Source organism: Podarcis melisellensis, assembly GCF_964234715.1.
Source record: "Podarcis melisellensis genome assembly, chromosome: 10".
Classification (NCBI taxonomy): domain Eukaryota; kingdom Metazoa; phylum Chordata; class Lepidosauria; order Squamata; family Lacertidae; genus Podarcis; species Podarcis melisellensis.
In genome coordinates this window covers 45869660-45893263 of record NC_138542.1, presented here as the reverse complement: position 1 = coordinate 45893263, position 23604 = coordinate 45869660, and the positions used below count along the sequence as shown (strand labels likewise).

The window sequence follows — 23604 nt, the reverse complement described above, 5'->3', positions numbered from 1 at the left end:
CAGCCTGCCCCTCACAATCTTCTGATTTTTTTTGCCTTTTTTGAGGGCATTGCCTGTATGTTCATGTTTTGTTTTGTGGTGTGTAGGTGTTCTTCCTATTTGGGGAGTAAGGTTCTGACCATTGTCATTTCTTCTTCTATAACATAGGCATTTTTTTGTGTTGACAGCAGTTTCTTAAACTTGCAAATGTGCCCCAGGGCCATAAAGGTTGAGGCTCTCTGCTGTAACCCCTTGATTTTGCCATGTGGTATAATAAAGTCAAGCGAGTTAATAATTGTGATTAGCTTTTGACAATGTTTTCCTCCCCATCGAAGGTTCCAAACCACCTCAAGATGGTTGGGGTGATAATGATGGGCCAGTATCAGGAACGAGGCATTCCAGCTGGGAAGAAGAGGAGGAAGGAGGAGTCTGGAACACAGCAGGCTCTCAGGGAAGCAGTTCCTCCCATAATTCAACAAACTGGGGACAAGGAGGAAAGAAACCACAGATTAAGGTGAGAAAATGCTTAATTCTGTATACCTTAAGTTTCCAAGGAATAATAGTAACAGTGTTTGGTAAATCTGCTTAGTATTTTAATAAACCTTCCTAACCAGCCCCCACTGTAAGGTAGGCCCTTTCACTAAAGAAGAGAGAACCAAGGCTTGAGCAGAATGTCTAAAGCTTACTGGGTTTATTTATGACATTTGATACTTGAAACAGGGAATTGCTTTTTTAAGCTTTCATTCTTAGTCACTGCATGGTGAAATAAACTGATAAATTGTTTCTTTGCTTTAGTGTTCGCTAAAAGGAGGAAGCAGTGATTCGTGGATGAATTCTTTATCTGATCAGATGTCAAATATGGGATTACTAGTAAGGCTTTTAAAATGTCATAATTATGTTTTATATAAACTGTTTACTGACCCGTATTTAACAGACTACAAACAGCTATCTGTCCTAGGCACCTCCATGAATAAGTATTGTCTACAGGTGACCAAGCTGGGAAGCTTTTGCCTTATGGATGAGATACAGGGTGGAATTCAATACAACACTAAGGAGATAGTTCTGTTGGGCAAGCGGAAATGCTTGCACTGATGGAGCAATATCTTTTCTCCACCTATGGGCTTCTCCGGGACATTGCCCAACCCTCCAGAAAGGATTTGTGGGAACCTTTGCACTGGCTTCTGCTAGTGAAATCGGATAGTTAAATTTGGCCCGAGGTCCTCAATTATTTATTTGGTTATTTTTATATATAGTGTTTTATAGGTGCAATCCAGTTGAAAGCCGTGTGTAATATAAATTTAGATCAAACACAGAGTGTATTATGTATACATTCTAAGCTACTGTAAGTGAGGAGAACACAGACAAGTTTCTGTGCTGGACTTTATGGGGGGGGGGGGAGTTGGAGAACACACTGCTTGGCATATGGCGTATTTTTTTTAATAGCCAATTAGGAGGGAAGCTATTGTAGTGCTGTGATAATGCTTATGTTACTCCTGAGAGTCACCCAGGGTTTGGTAGCAAATACCATGTCAATCCAAACTCCAGCTCACTGGGTTAAATAGTTGCACCTTTCCAGAGTTACGGGAACATCCTGTCCCATACTGCCAACACAAGGATTACTTGGCAGCACATTTTAAGACTAGATGCATCTTGAGGATGAAGTAACATTCTGGCTGCTGTTCTCAGAATATAATCCCTTGACCACAGAAATGTCAGGATAGAGAGGTTTGTGTCCAGAGCAGCTGTCCAGCTATTTTTCTCTCTGTTTCTCTGTGCTATTGGTTCATACATTTCTGGCTGTATTTTTGGACACACATCACCACCAGCAATTAGAAAAGGCTATGCTCAAGGTCACACATCACCACCAGCAATTAGAAAAGGCTATGCTGGGGACGCAGGTGGCGCTGTGGGTTAAAGCCTCAGCACCTAGGACTTGCCGATCGAAAGGTCGGTGGTTCGAATCCCTGCGGCGGGGTGCGCTCCCGCTGCTCGGTCTCAGCGCCTGCCAACCTAGCAGTTCGAAAGCACCTCCGGGTGCAAGTAGATAAATAGGGACCGCTTACCAGCGGGAAGGTAAACGGCGTTTCCGTGTGCGGCTCTGGCTCGCCAGAGCAGCGATGTCATGCTGGCCACGTGACCCGGAAGTGTCTTCGGAGAGCGCTGGCCCCTGGCCTCTTAAGTGAGATGGGCGCACAACCCCAGAGTCTGTCAAGACTGGCCCGTACGGGCAGGGGTACCTTTACCTTTACCTTTATGCTCAAGGTTAGTTCAGTATGCTATTTTTAAGCCTGCCAATTCACCTCTTTAATTTATAAAATGTATGCCCCCCCAAATACTGGATTTTATATTGAACAGCATAATACTTTCTAGTGTTTTTTCTCTTTCTTTTCCAGAATCAAACTGAAGACACTCCGGGCAGTAAAATGGACTTATCAGTAGGTGTGTACTTAATATGGCAATAAGAAAAACTGATTTGGTTCATGAGGCTGAAGTGCTTGGCTTTGAAAACAGTATAATAAAGCAGTATGTGGCCTTTTGCAAAATGATTTTAGAACAGCTTAAGGACCTTTTATATAATTTGGTGTGTAGCTGATGACAATGAAAGAATGAAAGTTTGAGCTAGGATAATGGGAAGGGACTAAGTCTGGTTACTGAGTGCATTAATAAACAGACCGTCCTTGCACAAAGTCCGTTTGTGATAACTGGGTTTCATTCTGTTGAATAGTACATAATGATTTATGGACTTCTAGAGAAAATGTCAAAGACCTACTGTGGAGAAAGAAAAACTGATTTGCTTAGTGGTAGTATGAAGGGAAGTTTTTGTGTGTGTGTGTTTACAGTATTTATAGCCTACTCTTCATTGAATGTTTTCATTCCCAGAGCAGGGAGCAAATGAAAATAAACAGAAAAACAATATAAACAATTTGTATATAAATGAGACCCATATACAAATAAAAAAAATTATCTCAAGGTAAACAAGCAAAATTACAACAACATAAATTTATATTTCCCATTTAACAAATACAAGCCTCATAGTCAGCTGGGCTGTAAGGCAGTGATGTGCAGTTGGGTTTGCTGGCCTCTCCCATCTACCTTCTCTATACTAGCTAGCACAGACGGTATTCAGGGTCCTCCAGGGTCTTGGGAAGAGGGTCTGTGGCCTGAAAGGCAGTCAGTAAACCACAGCTGATGTTTCTCTCCTGCTCAGTACTGGGGAAACTTGCAGGCCTCAAGATCAGCAGGACTGCCAGTTAGTGATGCTTTTAGGATGTTGTTTTTTTTTCTGTCAACAGCTTAACTAAATGAAGCTTCCCCGTCTTAGAGAAGATTGTCATGACAGAGCTTTGTAAAATTATAACCACTTGAAGGAGAAACAGACTGATAACTTACCTAAATTGTCAGATCTCATTCTAAAAAGTAGTTATAGAGGACTTATGCTTAGCCCCATGCAGGCGTGGGGTCCTGCAAAGTTCCATCTTGCCCCTCATGTGCTTTAATGTCTATTTGTAGCCTCTGGGGGACGTATTCAGAAAATGATGTTTCCCAGCATGATTGAAGTGTCAGCAGTATGCTGATGATATCCAGCTCTGTTTCTCATTTTCATTTCAAGTCAGGTGAGGCTATGTGCTAGACCACTTTCTAGAGGCAGCAATAGGGGGAAATAAAAGAAGGCTGAATCCTGACAAGATAGAAGCCCCGGTTCTTGGGTCTGGGAATTGGGTAGGTGAGCGCACCCACAAACAGCAGGTGCAAAGTTAGGGATGTGTGTGTGTCAGGATTCAGCCTTCTTTTATTTGCCCCCATTGCTGCCTCTAGACACTGGTCTAGCACATTTTGTGCCCCTCAAGTCCTTGGGCCTCCAGTGTGCGAGTGCCTTTTTTTACTCTTGCTGGTTTGCCAGCTATGTCTGTTTCTGGACAGATATCCTGCCAGGGTTACCCACTCCCTAGTAATATTCCATTTAGATTCTAATACGCTGTACATGGGCACACCTTTGAAGATGGTCTGGAAGTGACAGTAATGCAGAATACATTCTGTCAGAATGTTAGCTCATATCACAAACTCTGATTCTGAAAGATCTGCATTGGCTGCCTGTATGCTTCCAGATGGAATTTAAGGTACCATTATTCACCTACAAAGCCCTAAATGACTTGAGACCCAAATATCTGAAATGCCGTATTTACTCGAGTCTGATATGCCATTGAATCTAATTTGCACCTCAATTTTCAAAACCTTGAAACCAAAAAAAGGATTTTCTGGCAAATGTAAATGTCCCATCAAATCTAATGTGCACCTTAATTTTTGCAACGTAATTTGGCCAAAAAAGTGAGCATTAGATTCGAGTAAATACAGTAATTCAAGTAAATACAGTTCCCTTTATCTAGGAACTAGGCCCTCCCTGCACATCCCACCATCAGGACAAGTATATTCCGAGGTCGCCCCCCCCCCCGGGTTATGGAATGCCATTTCCTTGGAAGTATAACTGGCACCAATATGTCTGGTGTTTCAGCAGCAGGTAAAGGCCTACTTGTTTGCCTGAGTCTTTGCAAAGACATAATGTGTTCTTACCTGCTCCTTTGATTTTATAGGAATTATTATAGCTGAACATTAGATCATATGATGAAGGGTAGGCTAAAAATGTATTTAATACATTTATAATAAGGCCGCTAAGGAATTTTTGTAGTTATTGTAGTATATGAGTATAAGTGGAAAATACTTCATTTAGTAATTTATGAAGTGTTGCCGCAAACCTATAACAGCCATTCATATGAATGCTTCCACTTCCCACTTTTTCCTTTCAGGTGGTCTCCAAGATAAGAAATTTGATGTGGATAAACGAGGGATGAATCTCGGGGATTTTAATGACATTATGAGAAAGAGTCGGCCAGGTTTTCGTCCTCCTAATTCCAAAGACATGGGAGCCCCAGATAGTGGGCCTTACTTTGAAAAGGTAAGACACATTTTGCTTGTAAAAATCTGCAGCTTATTCCAGATGTAATTTTAACATCCCATCAGATTTCAGCATTACAACTTAAAGACATTGTTTTATTATGAGACTTAAAGGGGAGAGAAAAAAAATGCTTGTTTGGGGCAAATGAGAAGAAATGGGGTGAACTGAACACATGGGTGATCTTTGGAGTAATTATTACTTTCTGGAAAAACACTTCAGGAGAGTCCTCAATCATGTGTTTGTATGAAAAAAACATACCGTAGTTTTTTTGGGGGGGAAATAAAGGGGGGGGGAAATCCCTTTATTTCCCCCCCAAAACCAGGTCGGGGAAACCAAACCAGGTCGGGGAACAGCGGTGTGGTGGCACTCCGCCTCCCCGCTGTCCCCTGAGCTTGTGGGGCTGGCCGATGTCTGCCCGGCGCGCGGGGCGCTCTGCTTCAGGGCGCCCCGCCCGCTGGGCAGCAGGCTGCTATCCGCAGCGTGGGGAGCCCTGTGGGAACTCCTGCATGGCTCCCCAGGCTTGCTGATAGCTTCCTGAAGCCTGGGGAGCGAGAGGGGTCAGTGCGCACCGACCCCTCTCGCTCTCCAAGCTTCAGCAAAAGCCTGTATTCGCCCCATAGGACGCACACAAGATTTCCCCTTCATTTTTGGAGGGGGAAAAGTGTGTCTTATAGGGCGAAAAATACGGTAACTTTTTATTCTGAATGTATTGTACATTTCCAACATTTGCCCCTAAAAGTTACTGGATGGTTTTGCTAAGACTTGAGTGCCAAATTAAAAAGTACAGCAATGATGAGACAATACTTTTAATACATGCAACAGCCCTTTCCTCAAAAAATAGTTGGTTCCCAAAGGCCTGTTGAAATAGAACTGTCTTCACCTGCCAGCAGAAGGACAGCAAGGGGGAAGTCAGCCTGACTTCTCTAGGAAGGGAGCTCAGGAGTCTGGGATAAGCGACTGAGAAGGCCCTTTCCTTCATTCCCACAAAGCATGCTTGTGAGGGTGACACGGGGCTGAATCTTAATGGTGAGCCCCATCAGATTCATATGAGGGAATATGGTCTTTCAGATAGCCTGAACCTAAGCTGCCAAACACTGAGTCAACCTCTTCACCCTGCTATCCACTATGATCCTAAGGTCTCATTCCTAGTCAGTCATTCACAGTTCAGACCCCAAGGGTGTGTGTGTGAAATTAAGGTTTTCACCCAACATGCATCACTTTATACTTGTTAACACAGAATTGCATTTGCTTTTTTACAGTCGATTCACTCAGCTTCTAGTGGTCCTTTTGGTCTTTTTAATGACCCTGAACAATTTAGTATCTTCTGCCATGGATTACCCCTAATTCTAGATCATTTATGAACAGGGCAAAAAGCACAGGTCCCAATACTGATCCACTTCCTGCATTTCTTAATTTGAAGAACTGTCCATTTATTCCCATTCTGCTTCCTGCTACTTAAACAATTCCTGATCCAAAAGAGGACCTCTCTTATTCCATGACTGCTAAGCTTACTCAGGAGTCTTAGATGAGGTACCTTTTCAGGGGTAAATTGAAAGTCCAAGTGCATGGTCAGCTGGATCACCTCTGTCTATATGTTTCTTGACACGCTCAAAGAATTCTAATAGTTTTGTGAGAAAGGACTTGGCGTTCCAGAAACTATGCTTATTCAACTTCAGCGAGACTTATTATTCCATATTCTTGATTATTTTATGTTTATCAATTCTTTCCACCAGTTTTTCTGGGACATAGTTAAGATAACTGGCCTGTAATTTCCAGGATTGGTGTTAAATTAGTTACTTTCCAGTCCTCTGATATGAAAATTTATCTGAGGAATAAGTTACATTTTTTTGTTACAAGATCTGCAATTTCCCATTTGAGTTATTTGAGAACTCTCAGGTGGATGCTATGTGGACCCAGTGATTTGTCAGCTTTTATTTTGTCTATTAGGCTTACAATTTCATCTCTCATCACCACTGTCTGCCTAAGTTCCTCAGACTTTCTTTCTGCAAAAGTTAGTTGCAGCACTGGACTCTGTCCTATATCTTCCATTGTGAAGACAGATGCAAATAATTAATTTAACTTTGCCACAATATTCTCATCCTCCTTTTGCACACATTTGACTCTCTTGTCATCCAAGGGTCCAACCATCTCTTTAGATGATCTCCTGCTACTAATGTATTTAAAGAAATTATTGTTGTTTGTCTTTGTACTTTTAACATAGGGCTCCTCAAATTCTTTTTTACCATCTCTTTATTGTCTGTTTGCCAAAGTTTGTGTACCTTTTTGTTCTCTACTTTTGGGTAAGACCTCCATTTTTTGAAGGCAGTCTTATCTTCAATAGTTCATGTTATGAGGAAACAGATTCCACAGGACACATAAATCAGTAATCTGAAGATGATGGAGACAGCAGGTCAGGTAGAGATCCCAACCTGTGATCAAGATCTAAGAGCATAAACATTGGGAAGTAAAAGGCACTACAAGGCAGGCATTAAGCATACATGTAGATCAACAATAACAGCAATAAGATGCAGAGTTGTCAGGATGCTGCTCAAGTCACTGAGAGCTGATCGCTTGTTCTCATGGAGTATCAGTTTCAACCAAGCCCTCACATATATATCCTGGCCCTGATTACCCCTCCCATGCGCTACCTATTTGGCAGAAGACTGGAGAGCCTTATAGAGGCAGCCCTTGAGCCAAGCACCCCATCACCCCTCCATATGCTCCCATCAGATGTTCTGCTTGTGTTGGTCTGAAAGACTGGTTTTCAAACAGTGCGCCGTGGCACCCTGGGATGCCTCAAATGATGGTCAGGGGTGCTGCGGGAAACACAGGCTTCTGTCCCTCCTTCCTTCCTTCCTTCCTTCCTTCCTTCCTTCCTTCCTTCCTTCCTTCCTTCCCTCCCTCCCTCCCTCCCTCCCTCCCTCCCTCCCTCCCTCCCTCCCAAGCCCTCTTGCATCTCTGCCTCCCAAAGGTTTGCACAGCTGTTTGTTGCAGCAACCCTGGCTACAAGCATCCCAGGCAAATAGTGCCTCTGGGTTGGCCAAGGGGTGCTGGTTACCAGGAGCTGAAGTGCCTCACAGACCAGGGGTGGCTGCGGCTACCTGGAGGATTCCCAAGAAGAATGGAGAGGAGAGGAAGCTAAGAGAACACTCCACAAAGGAGGGTGTTTGAAAAAGGGTGAGAGGCTGCCAGCTCTTCAAGCAAGGGGTGACATAACTTCGTTCCTGAGCCCTATAGGGGTGCCACAAAAAGACTGTAGTTGGTCAAGGGAGCTGTGGACTCAAAAAGGTTGAAAATCTCTGGACTAAGGAGAATGAGTCAGGCCCTGGTTCCTCTGGGGACTGCAGCTTGGGGCTGCTCTTTCCATTTCCAGCTCAAGGACCTTGTATTCCAGAGTTTCCTGGCTGTCAGATTCAGGCTTGCCATTGAGATTTCAGCTCATTTCCTGTGCCACTAGTTTGCTCAACCTAGCTGGTACCTTTTATCTCTGTCAGAATTCTGGCTGCTGTTCCAGGTCTAGGCCATGACCTCAACTATGGTTCCTTTGTCTGTTTTTACCCTGTTGGAATTCACAATGCAGTATACGCCTATTTCCTGGGACCCTGAACTTACTGAATTCTCAAAGAAGTTCCATCCAAATTTCAGCTTCATTTTGGTGACAGATTTGAGGATCAGACACTCATTGCTACAACCATACCCTCAGTGCACAGTGGGTTAGAAAAAACACAGTATGGATTTATTTGGAACCTGGACTGCTGGTCAATATATTTCCCTAAAGATTCATTAGAATCATAGAATTGTAGAGTTGGAAGGGACCACGAGGGTCATCTAATCCAGCCTCCTGCAATGCAGGAATATTTTGCCCAACTTGGGGCTGAACCCATGACCCTATAAGAGTCTCACACTCTACAAACTGAGCCATCTCATACTGGGACAGAGTTAAACTTTTAAAAAGTCCTGCTTCCAATTCCTCTGAATTAAGACATGTGTCATTTGGAATCAAGTCAACACAAGTAAGAAACTTCAGAGCCATCAAATTATTTCAGAACTTGGTTATTTTTGTAACCATTTGCAGTGGACCCCCTCCACCCAAGGTATCTGCTCTGCTTTTTAATGCCAGAATATGTATCTCATTTACTTAACACTTAATCACTTAACCACTGGGTCATTTCTTAATACTACAAGAAATAATCAACCCAGCATTGTAATACACTTTTTACCAGTGCCAGATCCTCAAGTTGAGATGGTACCTAGTGTTGTTCTTTTCTGGCTTCTGGTAGGTTTGGTCCTGACATAACAAAACCATAATGTCCTCTGTTTAATTACTTAAAAGAAGAGAAGATCTCAGACCTCTGTTTCTTTGACATCACCTAAAGCTAGGAATTCACCCACAGAAAGAAGGTACCTGATCCATTTCCTTTTGATAGGATTCCAACCAAAATTGCAGTTGCCATAGAATCAAGTGTATCAGGTTATTAATGCTGAAGGACCCTTCAAAATTCTATACCTATACAATCTTACACAAAATAAATTTGCTCAGTCATCCCTAAAGTCTTCTAGTGTGAGCAGACAAGAATTTCAGTGTTCAAGTATTGCATCAGGTATACAACTTTAAAAACTTGGAGCACCCTTGTAGACTACATTTCTTGGTTTTTGTCTGCTGTTTGGCCTGGTCTCTGGCTGTTGAAATAGTGGGGGGGGGGGGTTCTGTACCTAGCCGTGCTTGTAAAGAACACAGCCAAATTCAAAAGCCCTGTTTGTCACCACTAAGTTTCTGTATTATTTGTTTTTTGGAGAATGACAAAACCAATGGCTATTATAGAGGTAGCTGAAGCAGAATATCTCAGAAATATAATTTCTAGAAATGAGGAGCATTCAGGGAGCCCCAGAGCTAGGTCTCAAAGAGGGGACTTTGATGGCTATTTCATATTTTTGCATTTACATAAATAGCACTTCCATGAAACAGAAGCTAAGTTAGCCCTAAGCTGTCTTAAATATGGCTTGATTCTCACATAGGCAGTAGGGAATTGTATTGTCCAGAGTAGCCAGTGTCAACCTCAAGCCGAAAACAACAGCACTTCACCAAAACTGCTTCCATCTTCCTGGGCTATCAGTCTTTCTCTTCTGATCAGGGAGTGAGGAATTTCAGTATTCTACACTGACCTTGCTGGCTGACACTGTGCACCAGAGACAGATAAGGACATTAACCTGAGAAAATGAATCAGTCAGTGTTTATTTTTTTGTGTTTGGTTCTAAAGAGCTTTTGGTAACAAAATACTCCATGCGAGGATGTTCATTCTCTTGCTTTGTAAGAAAGATGGACATACTAGTGTCAGTCGAGTAGTGCTTATAATAACCTACTGGGTGGAAGATCTTTAAATTGCCCAAGAACCGAGATATTATTCTGATGAGATTTCTTTATTCTTCACCTGCCTGAATTCTTCTGCTTGCCTCATCTGCTCTAGGTGTTACTCAGTTATAGATCTCCTGAAAAGAAATAAAATTTTGTCAGCAAATAGAAATATTGCATCTCTTTTATTGAAGATTATCACTTCCACAAGCAGGGCAGCATTAGCTGTGGGTAAAGGTTTTTAAGTATTGAATTGATTGTTCTGACTTGTCTCCTTTTAGTCCATATTTCCAAAGTAAGTAGTGTACTTTGTTGGAACATATCCTTTTAATGGTTAAAATCATACTAATTTTGCATAATCTTGGTCATTCATGGTCGCTCTTTCTCTTCTTGCATTCTGTTGCTTCACTAACCAACTCCTGCTGATTGGCTACTTATTTCTTCAGCTGACTTTGCCTTTCTCCAATCAAGATGGGTGCCTTGGGGATGAGGCTCCCTGCTCTCCCTTCTCCCCTTCTCCCAACTACAAGCTTTCTCCCTCTGGTTCCACACTACCCGTCTGCCTTGGGGCAATCGGCTCAGGGCTCAACCCCCAAAACTTCGCTGCTAGACAAGTAAGGAGGTCACATTCTTGGTTATATTACTTCTTGGCTGCATCCTATAGTTAATCCTTATCAGCTTGGTTTTTGCACCCGTTTTTTTCATGGAAAATGTAGTAAGATAAATCTCAAATTCAGGAACCCACCAGTCCTTATTGCTTCCTTCCAGACATTCAATATGTTGCTTACGTCTGTTACTTTGATCCCTTACTAATACCTCACAACAGTCTGTGAGTTTACTTTCTCAAAGAAAGTAATTAAAAGTTGGGGAATAAACATTTTGGAACCCAGTGCAAGAATAAACACTTTCCCCCTTGTTCTAAAAAACAAATTTGGCACTAAAACTTCATACTACATTTATGCAGTAGTTACTCTGTTTAAATTTGTATGTGTGTTTGCTCTTAACTTATCCTAGAGCAGTTTTGAAACCGAAGAAGAGACTAACAATTCTATCCGTTTGGAAATCTCTAGGAATAACAACACAAGCTATAACCACATCTACAAATGTTTTTCTAAGGTTAATATGTATCGTGAATGTATCCCTGCAAAGGGACTAGGTCACTTCTACTGGAATTTGTTTTCAAATTGAATATGCAAGAGACACCTGGCACAAAATGTTGCAGTGTGCTGTGTTCCCTGTTCTGAATTCCAGACACCAGTCCACCCCACCACCACCCCACGCCTGTTTTAGAGTCGATTCCCCACACCTCCAAACAGTCTGCATTACACGGCCTCTGAGCATGCTCAGATCCCATTGGGCTGTTTTGGGGTTTCCCTTCCCCTGAGTCTGCTGATACCTCTCTTTGTATATGATGGTGCTGTTTTGACTGTGTAAGCAGTGGCGCGTTCTCTCTTAGAATATTGGAATTGCTTTACTGTGTATGATTAAATGCAGTTTGAGGACTGCTTAAGACCTTTGAGTAACTTTCCATATTAAATAAAGAAGCAGCTAAAAACAATGAAGTCCATCATATTAGGTAGTTCTTAATATTTTCTTCTGTTATATGTAATAAGTAATAAATACTGCTATCTACAGTATTCAAACACAAAAGACAAATCCCTTTAAATATAAACATTGCTTATCTTTTCTCTGCACCTTCTTTTCTCCTCTTTAAAATGTGTATGGCATACAATCAAACCTCTTAGAAGGGAATGTGTTTGAAAAAAATGCCAAGCAAATGAATCAAGATGAAATAAGGATGACTATCATTGGCATGTTACAAATTCTCATAGTTATATTAACCCCAGGCTCCAGCTAACATATATAAACAACTATACTCACAACCTGATTTGACTTTCTTTCATTCATTCATTTTTAGGGTGGCAATCAAGGTCTGTTTGGAAACAGTACAGCACAATCGAGAGGAATGCACCCACCAGTGCAACCGCTAAACCCTTCACCTAATATCCGGGCACAAGTGCCTCCCCAGTTTCTTTCTCCCCAGGTAAACAATTTTTAAAAGTTTCTTTGTAGATGGTTTGTTATAGTCTCTTCTGTTGTTCCACATATGGAGCTGGATTTGAGGACATCTGGTGGAGGGAAAAGGCTTTAGTCCGTTTCCCAAAGCTACATATTTTGTATGGCTCACCAGGAGCTAAAGAGCAGGCACAGTGTCTTTTTGCGGTCTTCTTTCTAATAGCATAAGCTTTTTCTTCATCTGCATTTGTTGTTTTCTGCTGTTGACTTTTTGATGTAAGAAGTATTTGGTTTCAGTTTGAAACTTGTGACAAGGGAATCCAGATGTGCCATACAAGAGTGAAAGTGCCACCCACTTCCAGTTTCTTTTAATTGGTATTTATGAGAGTGCAGTGGGGGCATGAGATTGATGGGTGCTCTTTGATGAGAGGGAGAAGTCCTTGTAGAGGGGATGTGTGACTTTGAACCTAAGTAAGGGAGAGAGCCTAGTTGGGTGTGGATTGCTATCCTAGAAAGTTTTCTAATAGGTGGGTAGGTGAGCTTTGTTTAATTATGGCTTTACACAAACAAGCAGTGTGCTTGTGCATGCTTCTCAAAGGTCTCTGCTTAGTTCCTCTCCTGCTTCATGTTGGGAGCAACAAACTATGATTGGTAGCCAAGATTTGGTTTTGGGGTACGACTTATAGTTCCCTTGAAGAAAACAAACCATGAGCCCAAGTCTGCATAACAACAAGCCAAAACATGCATTTTGTTATTTCTGATGCTGCTAATTCATGTTAAATCCATAGGTAAACATCAACTGTGTTTTAACATTATGTATACTGAACCAATGGTGCCCCCACTCCTTAGTTCATCCTAAAGTGTAAAAAGGATGTAGCTGAAGAGAAGAGGGGCTAGCAAGAACCTCACTCTGTCAGAGTTCTATATAATGTTGTTGCACATTCAGAAAAAGCTCATCTTCCTCAGAGGAACAAGTTGCTCCTTCCTCCTCCTCCTTTGTGCATTGCAGTCTCTCTTATTCCTTATTCTCTTTCCTTGCACCCCATTTCAAATGGTGTGGGTGGGTGTGTACATATACATGCACCATTTCTGTATAATGTACTGTTAAAGCTACTCATCCACCAGAGCCCTGCCACAAACTGAAATAGAATATGTTAACTCCAGAATCATGTTCCATATTAAGCTCAAGCTCTTTTCTTTAAATGTACAAAATGTTTGTGCATTGTTCAAAATTTCAGCCAAGCAAAAGCTAGCCAACTCAAGTAATTGATTCCTTTCTGTACTCACATATTGCTATATGTGTTTGTACCATATTCTTTATGTTCACTTTTCCTTTGTTGCATTATTTGTTGATGTTCAATTTCATTATGATTAAGATCACACACTTTCTGTTTTCAACAGAGACATCTTGCTTTTGTATACAGACCTGCTACAAATGTCTTTGTTGTTCTGTCAGTTTCTGGTTTGACTTGTGTATGCCTTTGCACTTTTTATTAAGGTTTCTGCCTCCATGCTCAAGCAATTTCCTAACAGTGGTCTGAACCCAGGTCTTTTCAACATGAATCCCCAGCTTTCTCCTCAACAGATTGCTATGTTGAGCCAACTTCCGCAGATCCCCCAATTTCAGCTTGTAAGTAACTATCCTACTACAGTAGCTGACTGAATTTTGCATACTCCTGTGACTGTTTTTGCAGCTTTAATCTTTTTGGGAAAATGTTGTACTTCAGATCTGTGGAAATATATACTTAGTTGTTGAAAAGGCACAAATAAGTCATATGCAGTTGTGGGAAGGGGACACTTTCTAGCAATGACTTGTACTTACCTTTACAGTAAATCAAGCTTCATATTAGAAGTACTGGGCAGAGGCACACCATGCATTTAAACCACATGACTTTCCCAAAGTATCCTGGGAACTGTCGTTTGTTAAGGGTGCTGGGGATCATAGTTCTGTGAGGGGAAAACTGCAGTTCCAAGGACTCTTTTGGCAGGTGAGTCATGTGCATTAGATGTCCTTTAAGTGCTTGGTGTGGATCATCCCACTATTTCTAATTAGATGTAAAAGGGAAGGCTCATCCATAGTCTAAAACGTTCATGGTAAGTTTCTTTTATTATAAAAAAAAACTTACTATGCTAGTCATATCTGCTGAACAGTGCTCATTTGCCAGCAGTTGATGCCTATAAATAAAGTCCTTCATTACCTCCTCTACTTGCCTTCCAGGCTTGTCAACTCATCCTCCAGCAACAGCAGCAGCAGCAACAACAACAACAGCAACAACTGTTACAGAGTCAAAGAAAGATTTCCCAAGTAGTACGACAACAGCAAGAACAGCAGGTACAATATTTAATCAGCAATGTATGCATGAGGTGTACAATAAAGCCTAGCAATATACCAAGAAGATGTTATTAAAGCTTTATTATTGCTTGAAACTAATGCACTATTCAAAATATAATCACTTGTTTGTACTAAGATAAACAAATTCTTCTTTATTTCATTAACTGCAGATTGCCCGTATGGTGAATGCCTTTCAGCCACAACAGAGGCAACCTGGCATGAAACATTCTCCATCCCATCCAGTTGGGCCTAAACATTTAGACAGCATAGTACCTGGTGGTCTGAATGTGAGTCTCTCAGATATACCAACCAAAGGGCAAATTCCTGGATATAGTTCAGGTAAGTACTGTAAATAGCTAAAACAGAGTGATCTGTTTTGATTTCTTAAGCGCTAAGAATCTGTGTACCAAACCCAAATACTGGATTTGTTGTTTGTGTCAGTTGAATTGCTGAATCAGCCTTGCTACATAGAACTCTAGCTTCTGTTCTTCTCTGCAGAGTGTACTTCAGCGTTATGTTGACTCACTAGCTTTATTTTCAAACAGCTTTGCTTATTGCAGGATATCATGTTACAAAAAGTATTTGTGCAAAAGCATAAGACAGCCTTGTAGTGATGAGCATTTGCATCATCACATCCATCTATATGGTTTAAAAACATAATTATAAAGCAATTTAGCTTAAATCAGGGGTGGGAAATCCTTGGCCCTCAAGTTGTCATTGGTTTTTCACAGGTTTTGGTTCGAGTGGCATGGATTATGGCATGGTAGGAGGGAAAGAAACTGGAACAGAATCTCGCTTTAAACAATGGACTTCTATGATGGATGGATTGCCATCTGTAGCTTCCCAAGATGCCAATATGCACAAAAATGGTGAGAGATTCCAGCTTACGTTATCAAAAATGATTTTACAAGGTATATTTATATTGCCACTTTTTGCCTCTAGTGAAACACTAGGACAGCAGCTTCTCCTGTATTGTTGTTTTGCTGTGAGATTGTTGTATTTTAAGTGTTCTAAGCCACTGTTAGCAATGCAAATGCCTTTGGAAAGGCAATATATAAATCTGAACAAATCATAATGGGCTTTTTGTTTTTGTAACCTTTTTTAAAAAGGCCTCTAATTTTGTATTTTGTTTTTCTTACATTATATATATGCTATTTTCTTTCTTACTCTAGTGCAGGGGTTGCCAGTGTGATTCCCTTGGGCACCAGTTTGCCCTTCAGTATTTTCTGTAGCACCCATGAAAGGTCTTGGTAAATATCCCCTCCAAATTCCACAATGCATGAGAGACTGTTCACTCAGTTCCTGTTTGCACTGGTGTGTCCTCTCCTATATGCCTCCATGGCAGCCATTTTGTCTTATGCCACACCTCCATAGCAGTCATTTTGTGACTGCCGTCCACAACACTTTCACAAAATTCCAAACATGGCCACTGGCCCTCAAAAGTTGGTGACCCTTGCTCTAGTGGCTTTATTGTTACAGTGAAACTGGTATGAATTGCCATTCTGCTTTTATGTTAGGTTTGAGCCCTGTTTCAGTTGCTACCATGATGTCCTTTTGTCAAAATAATATTTTTCCTCTTCTTTCCAGGGACGATTGTGCCCCCTGGAAAAGTACGAGGGGCATCGCCCTATAACCAATTTGATATAATCCCTGGCGACCCACTGGGCAGCCACACAGGTCCTGCTGGAGATAGTTGGTTACCTGCCAAATCTCCACCAACAAGTAAGATTGGAAGCAAATCCAGCAATGCCAGTTGGCCTCCAGGTAATTTCAGTGTCCTTGAAAACTGTTCATAAATGTTACATCCCAGTTTATAAAATAAAATTTGTTACTTCTATCAATGTGTCACCTCTGTCAATGGCTTTCTATGCACAGCAGACTGGTGCTGTGCAAACATGCATTGCAAGAGGGGGGTTTTTTGGACCATTTGCCTGTATGAGGTTGTGTAAAACTTGTTTCAGAGGTGTAAACTCCATTTTAAAGAAACCAAACTTCTTTGGTCTGTATAATTGACATGAACTAAGCACTTTTTTATTTTGTATAATTTATTTTTGGGGGAGGTTTAGGGTTAGGATAAAGTTGCTACACTGAACAGTAATGACCACTGGGGATGTTATACAGTAATACCTCTTGTGAACATCCGCCTTGTCTAGAGTCCATTTCGGCGAACATCTGCGGCAAACCCCGAAGTACCAGAATGGGTTACTTCCAGTTTTGCCGCATGCGCAGAAGCGCAAAGCGCTCCGTACACAGACGCAGCGCTTTGCCCTGCGTCCTTTTTGGCTAGCAGCCAGGGCTCTGGAACGGATCCAGGCCACAAAACGAGGTATGACTGTACAGCAATTTATTTATTTCTGAGACTTCACCAAGCGTTGTCTCTCTCCCATCATCATCATCATCATCACCACCACCACCCTGAATTTTGAAAATAGGTGTGTTTTAAGTCTACTCTTGAATTGGCATCTTTATTGTTTGTGATTTATATTGTAATGGCATTTGGCTACAGACAATAAAAATGTGACTGATTGACTACATACACACATATAGTAGCAATATTAATTTGTATGCTTTTTAATCAGAATGTAGAATAACATTTTAATTACTATTTTTGAAAGGGTAGGAAGGAATGGAAGAGCTAATAAAGGACTAGGAAACACATATATGCCTTTAGATTCCTCTAATAACATTATCTGCACTCTCAAACTGATCTCCCAAGACCCCAGAATTAGAAACCTGACACCACACATTCTTGGACACCTCATATTTGTTGGAAGAATTTAACAACTTTTAAGTCTGTATGATTGAATATTTTATTTGAAATACTGTATGATTATTGTTATGTTTCAGAGTTTCAGCCAGGAGTGCCATGGAAAGGTATTCCAAACATTGACCCTGAATCTGATCCCTATGTGACCCCAGGAAGTGTGCTGGGGGGTACAGCCACATCCCCCATTGTAGATACTGATCACCAACTTCTGCGGGACAACACCACAGGTATATTTATTATTACATAATACAATTTCTGTTTACCTTGCAACTATTATAACTGGAATAACAAGTTGGATCAGCAAATACATGTTTGCTGATTATAAGTTGGGGCAGGGATACATTTGCAGGGGAGAATCACCAAAATTGAGGGTGGTTAATCTCTCTACACAGCCAATTATTTTTCCTTATAACCTCTTCTGCCAGGTCCCTTTTCCCCCCAGCCAGTCTTAGTTGCAGTTTTAGACTTAGCTAGAGGGGAAAATAGGAAAATATCTATCTGGAGGGTAAGCATTGGTGAACCAAGAGAATGAATTAAAACCCTGTTTGCACTTAGCAATTTCCCCCTGGAAATGCCCCTGTCCTGTATTAATGGCAGTAGTCAAATACAAACAACCCTATTCTGCTCTGTATTCTGTTCTAAAGTTTGAAGATGCAGATGTTGCTATGGTTTAATTTATGTTAAGACTAAATACATGGATCTGCAATAGGTTTCTGCCATTCATTGTCATTGCTAGAAATGTCAGTTGTCACGTAAATTCTTTATTCATCTATAATGTTTTTCTTTCCCTTTCCTTATTATGCCATAGGGTCTAATTCTTCCCTCAACACCTCGCTGCCTTCACCTGGTGCCTGGCCCTACAGTGCCTCTGACAATTCCTTCACAAATGTTCATAGCACTTCAGGTATCTGGTTTCCATTCTCAATGCACCTAGCTCACATTTTATATTGTAGCTGGAAAACATTGAGATATTTAAGCATATATAGTAATGCTTTGTAAAATAGATAGTTGCCTGGGTTTTTTCCTCAGTGTAACTTTTTTTTACGTATTAAATAACTCCCTGGTGAAGTTTTTTCAGATCCGTGTACTATATTGTCACAAAAGCATGTAACCTGGATCACATGCAAATATACTTCAACAGACTGTTGGCAAAAACTAAAATTATGATGATCTGTGTTATGTGTATTAACTTTCACTAATTGATTGGCTTTTCCTTTCCTCTGTTGTAGCAAAGTTCAGTGATTACAAATCAACATGGTCCCCAGATCCTATAGGACCCAATCCCCCTCATCTCTCCAACAAGTGGAGAAACAATATTTCCTCAAGAAACACTACAGGGCTACCCCGCCCACCTCCTGGTCTGAGTAATCCAAAACCATCCTCTCCCTGGAGCAGCACAGCACCCCGCTCACTCAGGGGGTGGGGGGCACAGGATTCAAGGCTTGCCTCTGGTGAGTAGAATTTCCTAGCATTCTTATTGCTTGGCCCATGAACAAGTTCCACAGCATTACTAGTCTGGATATGATAAGACCTTTAGGTGAGAGAATGTTATAATTGCTCAATGAGAGAAAAGAGAATGTTCTATCTCTCTCTCTTAAAAGGGCTATGGGATGTTTGTCAGAAACTACTGAGGGAGATGCAGCTAGACCCTTCCTGTCAGAAGAGGTCCTTGAAAGTTGACAAGGAACATGTATTGAATAATTTGTGGGTGGGGTCTCAAGAAGATGCAGTTCTTCATATTGTCTGTGCAGATCCACAGACTTCATCCTCACAAAGCAGCATTTAGCACTTTCTTGAAGGTTTAGATGGAAAGCTAACCCCCCAACCCTCAGTGTGCACCCTCAAAAAAGGTCAATGTGGCTCCCATTTTTTCTGGTCACTGCAGCAAGAGAAACTTTCACTTACCCCTGAGAGAGCATATGAGATAGACCCTTCTTTTCCTTCACTTCATCTTTTGCACCTTTTTGTCTCTACAGTGGATTTAAAAAAACAAAAACCTTTGGGCTAATTCTGCAGCAGTGCATGCCTCACTCTCAAGCGGGTGTTTGTGGTGCAACTGGCACTTTTTAAGAGGTGTTCAGTTTGTGGCAGCAGACTACCTCCTTAACTCGGTGAGGGACCTGTAATGCATATGGTTCCAGCTGTCTATGTTTCACTAGGCAGACACACAAAATCACTTGTTTCAGGCACAGGGAATGTTGCTGGAGCAGGCTGTCTTTGCTTTCAGTGCCAAGGTCAGAGTCTCCAAAGCAGCATAAGCTACACAACTTTGTTCCGCTTCAGTTCTGCTCATGTTGTTGATGGCAGGGACGGTATCCTTGAACCGATAGGTCACTTGTGCTATGGAGGTCTTCCATAGCTTGCTTACTACACTGTCCTCTATGGGAACTGAATTGCCCTTTACATTGACCATGGCTGTTAACCTCTCCAGCCTTCACTTCTGCCTCTGATTCTGGACTGCTCTCTGCCACAGACTCTTTCTTGCTCACTAAGCCCTGTTTCCTCTTCAGCTTCCGACACCTCCTTCCTGTCTGCTCCCTCTGACCACTCATCATCATCCCACCACTAATCCCTGGGCTCTGAGTCTTGGAGGCTCCCCAGCTGGTTCCTCCCACCACTCAACATCCAGTCCATGACACCCAAATGTGTTTTTCTTTTCTAAACTTCAGTCCCTTCTTTTAGAGGAAAATACCAAAATCTTCCTCTGAAAAGAGATAAACTGGTGCTCAATGCCTTGTGCATTTAGCATTTTTTTAAGCATTTCGCTATCCCCCAAAAGACTGAGGTCTTTGGCCACTTCTGGACCTTCAGGATGTGTCATAAGTCCAAAGACATGCAGGATGGTAACCCTTGTCAAATTCTTTTAAGTGAAAGCAAGCATCTTTCATGTCAGAGCTTGGTCCACATCCACAGATTTGGAAGATGCTTAGCATTTCAGCCAAAACTTTGCTGTTTGCCTCACTTTGCTCTGAGTGACTGCAGCTTCTCTATAGGATTGCAAAGTTTTAGAGCTATTTAGAACTGTCATCATTGCACACTTCTGTCAGTAAGGGATTTTGATCTTCCCATAGATAGATGACTGCCTACTTATTGCATCCACTCAGACCAAGTTGCTTTTACACTTTGCGTTCACAGCATCGGGCTTCTGTATCAATGTGGCAAAGTTTCCAATACATCACCCCATGTGCTCTTTTTGATTCTGGTAGAAATTTATGAATCTCCTGCCCCCTGGCTGAGCTTGAAACCTTATTGCAGGATTGAGGCACCTCAGCCCCAGGGGTTTGAATTCTGAACTCCAGGCCTTTCTGTCTTTCCCTTGGAACTTTCCCCAGGCAGTAACCTTCACTGGCTGTGCTTAACACCCCAAATGTTTTTGCCAGGCTGCAATGTGTCCTTGAACTCTGCTAATGTCACTTGAATTTCTGGAGGGAGGATAGACAGAATTGTGTGAGTGTGTGTAGAAACTAGCTCACTGTACAAAAGCTAAAAAAATTGCATTTGTTGCTTCATCCACTTTTGCCTCTGGCTTCACCCCCACTGTCATGTGGCCCTTGGAAGATTGCAGAGAAGGAAATGTCCTCCTTTGACTGAAAAAGGTTCTCCACTCCTGCCTTATTTGGGTGGCTGCTGACACGGCAGTTCAACCTAGATTCTGGGGCCAATGGCCTTGAGAACTGTCATCCACCCATCTGAGAATGTGTCCTCTTTAGTGTTGATTTCTGTATGTGTTCCAGCCAGGAGTCAACTCCCAGGCAAAACATCTCATCTTGTCTTCTCAGTTCTGCATTCCTGTCATGGTTTAATCCTCAGCAGCTATAGTTCCACCTGATACTGTAACTGCAAATGTCATTTTGACCTGCTCTCCATCTCATGTTTCTTTATATAGCTGCCGCAACAGGAAATTGTTGGGAAAGTAGAAGCCATACTCCTTTGAGTGTGCTCTTATCTTTTGAAAGTTCTGAATGTTACTTTGTGCAACTGCAGAATCCATATGTGTAGCTGCACCAGTGACCACTTGAACAACCCTGTCTTTCATGTTAAATGTGGCAAGTGAAATGGTTTCTATAAAGCACAGAATTCATTCTGGTTTTCTGTTTATGATAAATTTTGAAGTAGGTCTCATCCAAATGTATCCTGCTTACTGTTTAATCATTTGCAGCCTCTACCTGGAGTGATGGTGGATCTGTTCGTCCCAGCTACTGGCTGGTTCTTCACAATCTCACTCCGCAGGTATTTCTGTCTTCTGCTTCCTTTTTATTACTGAAACAAGACTATTCTGAATTGTTGATTATTTTAAATAAATATTGTATTTATGTACCAACACAAGCTAACTAGTATGACAGTGTGTTTAGGACATGAGAGACCTCTGTAAACCACATTTTCAGCTTTTTTTTATTGGATTGTGAATTAATTGCAGTGCTTGTTTTAGTTAGGTAAGTAAGCAATTTTGTGAATGCAAAACATAGTGTTGTCGTTTTTTTACAAAACTCCCAGTCTTCAGGATGCTAGGCAGAATGGCTAGTTTTTTCTCTCTTATGTTTTCATAGCGAAACCACAGAATGTTTCCAGCACTGCAGCCAAAAACAAAGGCCTGTAAGGTTCCTTCAGCTTTTGTTTGTGTCTGCTGAGACACCATGCTTTCTCAGTACAGTCATACCTTGTGTTGCATTAGGTTCATGTTGCGTCTTTTCAGTTTGCGAACGTGGCAAACCCAGAAGCGTATACTTCCGGGTTTTGCCCCGTGCGCATGCACAGAAGCATTCTGCACACTTAGCACATGTGCAGAAGCGGCGCTCTAGTTACAGACTTTTCAGGGTGCGAACGGCAACCCGGACCAGATCAAGTCCGTAACTAGAGGTACCACTGTATTTTGAGCTTAGTTTATTTCTCTTGTGGCATTTACAGTACTTGCCTGATATTTTTGGTTTGTATATTAACCATACTATTTCAGATATATTTACAAATGAAAATACTTACCTCCCCCCCCCCCATAAACCTGCTGTTTGTCTTTGTTCTTCCAATCTGTTCTTCACAAGATTGATGGGTCAACTTTGAGGACCATCTGCATGCAGCATGGTCCGCTGCTGACATTCCATCTCAACCTGACCCAAGGCACCGCCCTTATCCGATACAGCACCAAGCAGGAGGCAGCCAAGGCCCAGACTGCACTGCACATGTGAGTTACACCAACAACCTTTCCTGACCGTTTGCAACCTCATTTTGTCGGTAGATGGAAGTCTTGTGTGCAAGAGGTAGCCCAGTAATGTGTTTTGTTTGCCTAGTGCCCAGATTTGAAATGGCATTAAACAGTTTTTTCCGCCAGGGGCTCCTGGAGGGGCAGCATTATACTGGGATGGCTCCTCCCATCTGGCTGGACAGGCAGGGTCAGTTAAGGATCATTGGCTGGGGGAGGCGCCATCCCCACTTTTGCCAGACCTGCCTTGCCTCTCAAGTTGGTCAGACAGGTCTCTAGTGCTGCAAGGCTCCTGACCCAGCACATTTTTTCATTCTCATTTATTTTCTTTTAGCTTGCATTTTTCCATTTCTTATTTAATTTCTTTTTCCTTGTAATTTCCTTTCTTTTAATGCCCTTCCCGCCTCTCCTTTTGCCTCCCTGACCAAGGAGGCAGACTCGGCCAGCTCTGAGGAAGAGCTCTGTATTTTTCACGAGGAGGCTCTCCCCCAGAGCCCACAGGAAGGCACCCAGGCAGCTTCTGCTGCCCCAAAGAGCTCAAATGCTCTACACAGTGAAATAGATGCTGGACAACTGATTTGCGCAGTAGTGCAACAGCAACAGTTCCCTGTCTCACAGTTTACTTGTGTGGCAGCAAAAGGAGCTTGTGTGTGCCATTTCTGGCTGGCACTGGAGTTTCTCCTTTAGTCTTCACCTTTCCCTGGACAGGGGAGCCCAGGGGAGAAGCACGGACACCAGGTATGCTAGACTAGACGGTCCGTTCTCTGATCCAACACGGCTCTTACGCAGTATCTAGAAGGTACAGGCATATTCTGTTATCTGGCTGAACTGTTCTCACCTCCAGGCAAAGTCCATTTTGTGGCCTTCCACTAGTTAGGCAAACTGAAAAAGCAAACAAAAATATTTCAGGTAATGGTGTGCCTCTTTTTAAAAGCTAAATTAGTATTCTCTTTAAAAGCTTTTGAAATCTTTCTGTTAACTTAAAATATTTTAATAAGGATCTCAAAAGGATGTT

At 41.9% G+C, this 23604-nt stretch overlaps 1 protein-coding gene across 10 annotated transcripts in view; it reads left to right on the top strand.

Annotated features, from left to right (window-relative positions):
• TNRC6B (trinucleotide repeat containing adaptor 6B) overlaps positions 1-23604 on the top strand; it is a 97803-nt gene that overhangs the window by 60627 nt on the left and 13572 nt on the right. For 8 of the 10 annotated variants that reach the window (XM_081928162.1, XM_081928159.1, XM_081928161.1 and 5 more), the window contains 16 exons: positions 315-493; positions 775-849; positions 2373-2418; positions 4782-4930; positions 10727-10894; positions 12199-12324; positions 13795-13926; positions 14515-14628; positions 14799-14967; positions 15360-15497; positions 16216-16392; positions 17476-17622; positions 18204-18299; positions 18625-18846; positions 21555-21625; positions 22432-22571. In XM_081928162.1, coding sequence (XP_081784288.1) covers positions 315-493; positions 775-849; positions 2373-2418; positions 4782-4930; positions 10727-10894; positions 12199-12324; positions 13795-13926; positions 14515-14628; positions 14799-14967; positions 15360-15497; positions 16216-16392; positions 17476-17622; positions 18204-18299; positions 18625-18846; positions 21555-21625; positions 22432-22571 — 2149 coding nt within the window. The remainder of the gene's footprint in view (positions 1-314; positions 494-774; positions 850-2372; positions 2419-4781; positions 4931-10726; positions 10895-12198; positions 12325-13794; positions 13927-14514; positions 14629-14798; positions 14968-15359; positions 15498-16215; positions 16393-17475; positions 17623-18203; positions 18300-18624; positions 18847-21554; positions 21626-22431; positions 22572-23604) is intronic. The other 2 variants (XM_081928158.1, XM_081928166.1) reach the window with 1 other exon arrangement.